Source organism: Ylistrum balloti, unplaced genomic scaffold (genome assembly GCF_031769215.1).
Source record: "Ylistrum balloti isolate Yb309-2 unplaced genomic scaffold, AGI_CSIRO_Ybal_v1 Utg370450, whole genome shotgun sequence".
Taxonomy (NCBI): Eukaryota; Metazoa; Mollusca; class Bivalvia; order Pectinida; family Pectinidae; genus Ylistrum; species Ylistrum balloti.
In genome coordinates, this window is record NW_026782299.1 from 3,792,948 (window position 1) to 3,798,947 (window position 6,000).

At 34.7% G+C, this 6,000-nt stretch overlaps 2 protein-coding genes across 2 annotated transcripts in view; one reads left to right on the top strand and one right to left on the bottom strand.

Annotated features, from left to right (window-relative positions):
* LOC132555013 (ankyrin repeat domain-containing protein 27-like) overlaps positions 1 to 1,372 on the bottom strand; it is a 62,952-nt gene extending 61,580 nt beyond the window's left edge. Inside the window, exons 1-2 of the mRNA XM_060219347.1 lie at positions 1,303 to 1,372; positions 247 to 427 (exon numbers count right to left, since the gene is read on the bottom strand). Coding sequence (XP_060075330.1) covers positions 247 to 348 — 102 coding nt within the window. The 5' untranslated portion in view covers positions 349 to 427; positions 1,303 to 1,372. The remainder of the gene's footprint in view (positions 1 to 246; positions 428 to 1,302) is intronic.
* A 3,209-nt stretch (positions 1,373 to 4,581) lies between these two features.
* LOC132554920 (serine/threonine-protein kinase Nek5-like) lies at positions 4,582 to 5,454 on the top strand. The gene has a single exon (XM_060219250.1). The coding sequence runs from the start codon at positions 4,582 to 4,584 to the stop codon at positions 5,452 to 5,454; it is 873 nt and encodes a 290-aa protein (XP_060075233.1).
* The last annotated feature ends 546 nt before the right edge of the window (positions 5,455 to 6,000 follow it).

Genomic DNA, 6,000 nt, shown 5'->3' on the forward strand with positions numbered 1-6,000 from the left:
CTTTGTAGATCTGTATAATGACTTCAAAACTGAAGATATTTTATACATGACTTTAGCTGCTGCTAGCTAGATTAACAACCAAAGCATGAATAAGACAATAGTAAAGATATTCAGGAAAAGATTCAAAAGACTTTTCCATGCATCAATTCATTTTTTCTTTTACATATAAGGTAAAATTTTAAGAATATGAGATTACATTTTAATGATATTTGTCATGATTGAAAACAAGTGTGATCTTATACTTACTGTCCATCTTTTGCTAGTGGCCTCCTCATACACATCTGTAAACTTTGTTGTGAGGGTGACAAAGAAGGGGTTGTCATAAATGTCCTCATCATATCTGTCCATCCTTGATGTCTGGAGACAGTGACCAGTCTTAAGTTTATTGATTTCCCTTCCTTGTCAACCCATGACACTGTTCAGCATCCTATTGTATCAAAAATGGAAAATCCAGTGTTGTTTGAATTTGGACATGAAAGCAAGAGGCCCAGTTTATGGGCCTAAATAGTCACCTGAAACTATTACCTTGTTAACAAGATAACTAGAACTACAGTAATGATAAACAGTATTTTTTGTCAGACTTATTCTGCTGACTCCAGAGTACTGATTCCAAAATTTTATTAGAAATATAATGGGTTCTCAAAGTTTAAGTGAGTCCCATGAGAAAAGTATGAGTCTAGGACTCAAATATGTAATGCAACTTAATGAAAATTTAATCAAGTTGCATTGGACAATTTTAATCATATTCATTAGGTCCCTGACTCCTTTGGGCATCAGCCACAGTCAATATGTGCAATAAGTATCAAACTATCATCTGAATTTCTCTAACGGAAAGCAAATCGTGCTCAAAGTGTAATTTTCCTTATATAAATTTACTCTTCAAATACAACATATCTCAAATTTTATTAAATTTACAAACGTTTATTTTCTTATTGGAAAAATACTGCTGTATGTATGTTAACGCTTTTCAGTTCAAAATTTGAAAACGAAACTATTTTATTAGTAAGTTTCCTTGGGCAATCAGTCCCAGTTTATGAACATCATATTGTCAGTGAATAGTTACCGTATGATGTCAATAGATGCCCAAGGCAATACAGATAATGATGTTTGTGTTTGAAAACGTGAAAACTGGCCTTGGAAGAAATGGAAAAAAATCCGAGAGTGCCAAACAGTGAAACACATAGCGTTTTTTTCGCTAAATGACATTTCTAATTCTTCGAACAAATATATTTACGCCTGTCTGAAAAATCGATACCTTTGAGTTTATTTGACATCATAGAATATAAGTTTGTAAATATTTACGTGTCTGTGTGCTGTCTCACCCTCTTCCGTACGGGCGTTAGTGTTGTATTTACTCTCTTATCGTACCTTGTTCTTTTCTGCTCAAAATGATTTTCCTTCCTCCAGAGAAAAGACGGAGATAAAAGGTAGACAACTCATGACCCGGATATTGGATGTTGCTACAGACAAATGTGTGAATAAGTTTAAGATAAGTCCCTAATATTGAAAAAAATAACTTATAACAGCAACAGATAAGAAATAAACCCCCTCTTCAGTTTTGTTAGCAATATATTAATTCGAATATTATATCGCTGGAAACTTCAATGTACATATAAATACACACACATCCCTAGTTTTCGATATCTATTTCCCTTTGGTTTCGCGAAAAAATATTCAGTATGCTAACCAGAATGTAGACATCCAAATGTGTCCAATGTGAAGTACTTGCAAAACTCTGCCAAAAAATAATAATAACAATAATGAATTGTTCGGTTGGAATTATGTTATAAAGGAATACGGGGTGAAGAAATGAAGCCAACATTTACAACCAACGATAAAAGTAGTGTGGAATCGTGGAATCAGCCAGAAGGAATTGGCGCGTCTTAAATACTTGATGATGTCATCTGTTAACATATTTGTAGCTTTTCTGTCTCAGTTAACTGCTCAACCAGGACACTGTACCTAGAACGCTTTGTATTATATAGGTGTGAACAGGTGTGGTCTCTCAACGCACACGAGGTTATGATATCACCTTGTGCCTGGACACGCTACGGAAAGACGGTTAGGTATTCCTCGTCCAGAGAGAACCTGTACATTATGTAACCCCGACATCGGATATTAATTTCATTATTTATTTAATTGCGAAAAGGAATGAGTTAAACGTAGAAGAGAGAAATATATACCAAAATATCACTTTACTTAAATGCAAGTCTAATCAATATGCAAGGATAGTTTAACATATTTAATGTAAAAAGCTGCACTGAAAAAATGAAGATTTATAGAAATGATTGAACAAATATCAAATTAATTTCTATACCAGGTTGTAACGTCACAATTAATGTCCTTCCATGTGGTTCTCAAAACCTGTCCGATGTGCTAAATTCAAATATTTTGCTTCATACTTTTATTTAAACCAGTAATAGGTTTTCTGTAAATATCTTCACTTCATTGGTACATGTTTCTATCTCCTTCGCTTCCGCTCTTCTTTACTTCCTTTATTAAATTTCTTTTCTGTTTTTTATCTCTTCTCGTCTAAAATATATGCATGTAGCAAATCAAGTTTGAATAAAGCATATACATTTGTGTAGATCTATGTGAAATGTAATTTTTGGGAGAATGCGTTTCTAAGTTGTGATTACTTGTTCCTAATCCCATTTGTTATATTTAACAAATAAAATTTGTTTAAATGAAATTATAATTAACATTTTTCTTCAGAAACTGATGTAGATATCTATAATACTCACGTGGGAAAATTATTCTATTTTATGATATCAACAAAACATAAATTACACCAAATTATAACAGAAATTTATGTAAATCAGCTGAATTATGTAGAGGATTTCAGCGTGTTTTTGATAAACATGTGATAAACACATGATTAATTCTAATTAAATTTAGTATTTAGAGCCTGGATAGCTGCGTCTATTTTTTTCTTGTTTAAACAATATCATGAATTAGCGCTAAACCTGCTGCCTCCCCTCTCTATAAATCTATCTGTGGTCGTGAAATACGCGTAATATTCTCCGCTCCTTCAAAATTCGCCTCCTAGGTTTCCAACTTTAAGCCCTTAGCATTACATACAAGTCATATAAGGACAAAGCACCTGTATGCTGCAGTTTCATTTTTTGGTTGTACTAGTATATCTTAATTTGTACTGAATTGTTCTCTTCACCATGAGAACCATTGAGCAGTGCGCGGTCGCGCTGTCATCCTACCTTACTTACCTCACATATTAATTATGTATAACATCGGACCATCATTAGCATGTACATGCATTAAGTCTGTCATATGGTCGCAACTGTCCGTCAAATGACCACATACATGACTTAAAGAGAAATACAAATGTCCGCATAACTGATTTTCTATACTGACCAGTTTAATCAGGATACGGAACACAAGGACAGGACACAACGAGTACCGGGTAAGTTTCATTTTAAGACTATTCTTTATTTTTACATTATCACAATATGGATGTATGTCAGCAAAGCAGAAATCACCATGTCCTGTATTTTAGCAACTGAGATATAATTAATTGGATCTTGTATATTCAAATTCTCAATATAACGAATCTGAATAGATGCAACTTGTTTACTCAGATCTAATCAATTGTAAACCTGGCACCTTTGAATACAATCAAAAATACGATTTTATAAAGTTTACCTGAATCTATCAGCATATTGAATCGTTTATATATAAAATGTTTGTCACGATAGCAGATAATCTTTTTTGTTATGACAAAGTGTTGCTCCACGGCGTAAAAAAAATACCATAAATACTTATAATTAACGTACCTGATCAATGTCAAGGTCACAATGAATTCCAGGTATGAACTTTGAGGACAGCATTTATATCTATTAGCTTTATTATCATCATTTATGACTGTCAATAGTTGTTCTCGCTGTTTTCGAGTTTTCGTCCCGAGGTTAATTCTACATGTCTGATGGGTCAGAGGTCAGAGTATACAACTATGTACATGTAGATTGATGAATTACGAGCGTGACTGTTAATATCAGATACGGATAACTGGGCAAAGCATCTTTAGACGTAACAGTATCGAGATAAGGTGACCGTGTACCTGAAGGATAAGTATTGTGTCTTATGGTTGGACAGCACGCGTCTTGGCATGTTAAGTCAGATATGCATTGTGTCTTATGGTTGGAAAAGGCATTTTGGGACATAACAGTATCGTAATTAGGTGTAAAAGTACAATATGTATAGATGATTATATAACGACATCATACAGTGAGGGATATGTATAACATTGCTACATGTCGGAAATGATATTGATTATATGTAGATGAACATGGAATCCATCCGTAAATTGCGATTGATTAAGACATTTTGTAGATATTGTTTAGCGTAATACACCTCATATACACGGTCCGTTACAATATATTTGGCTCTGCGAAAGATAATGGTGTTGAATGGTCATAGGATTTTGTTTTGATATAAGAGCGGATAACTTGTCATTTTTAAAACCACATTTATGCTTTAAAATTCAGGGATCGAGACCATATAACAATAATTTGTCGTAAAATTGGATTTTGTTGTTTTTTGTTTTCAGACACAAAAATATCTATCATGGATATCATTAAATTTGGCGGTTTATCAATATCAAATGTGGTTGCTAACAAGAGTCTTCATCTTTATGACAATTACGATTTGATAATGCCGCATTTTGTCAATCAGCGCCATATTGATTACAATATCGGCGAAGAAAATGGACTTCCGGTGCACGTGGGCCATGGATCGTTTGGTGATGTGTTCCGGATCCGGTTCACGGATGGACGGTGTTCAGACACGAAAATATGTATCAAAGAATTCACAGAGAAGCATGGATCCAAAACAGAGGCAATTGAAGAGGCAAGAAAATTGTTATATCTTTCCGACACCGGATATGTACCGGTATGTTTTGGACTTGTAGAATTCACAAACCAGGCAAGAAACCAAGACAGCTTTGGTATTATTCAAGAATTTATCGGTGAAGGACAGACTCTTCATAGATTTTTGCGCCAAAGTAAAAACAAAATAAGCAAAGCTGATTGGATCAGCATAGCGTTTCAACTGGCACGTGGACTTGACAAATTCCATGACAAACGCATACTTGTCAACGATATCAAGGCAAACAATATTGTTATGTATACCCGTAAGCAAGGTCAAAGATTAAAATACATAGACTTTGGACTAGCTTCTTACCGTTCTGGGCGCGCCTTTCATCCCCCATCAGAAAAACTGGCGCGTTTGCGCCATTTGGCACCGGAAGTTCGAAAGGGGTTTCGAACAAACGAAACAACAGATGTCTATAGTCTAGGCTGCCTTTTGAGACAGATCAACGTGTACGGAAATATCAAAGATCTCCTGCTCATCAGTCATATGTGCACACGAGATGCGCCAAAGATGAGACTTTCGGCACATGCTACTAGACTCCTGATTGAAAACATAGTAGATGAGTGATTTCAATTTCAATTCTGTAAGAGACCTAGAAACGGTGATATATTGTGTGATATCCGTCAACACTTTCTGAGAGTCATGTAAGGTCATCTTTATAGAAAAAATATAGCCACTGTTGAACAGTGAAACAATTGAATAAGGTCACAACAAACAACATCCATCTCCACATCTCCTCCAAACACACCTCAAGGTAATGGCTACCTGTGTCGCTCACTTCACTGTTTTCCATATGCATCCGTGATATGGATTTTTAAGAAGTTGGGAATCTTACTTGGGTTTTCATTCTAAGATGATATCAAATGGACATCAGAATTTTTTCCATTTTACAGAGCTTCCGGCTGGACAAATTGAAAAAAAAAAACAAAATCTTAACGAGTTTCATAAATCTCAACGTTACAACGTAACCCTTGTAAACATTCGTGAAAAAACCCCACACAATTGTATTTATTTCATGACATAAAAATGCATATGACGACATGAAGCTATGACGTCACATTGAAACAATAGCCAAACACATTTCCCGCTAGGTAATATTATATTTTGGTATGT

Coding starts and splice junctions, on each gene's coding strand:
- LOC132554920 (XM_060219250.1), top strand. CDS start 4,582: ATGGATATCATTAAATTTGGCGGTTTATCAATATCAAATGTGGTTGCT.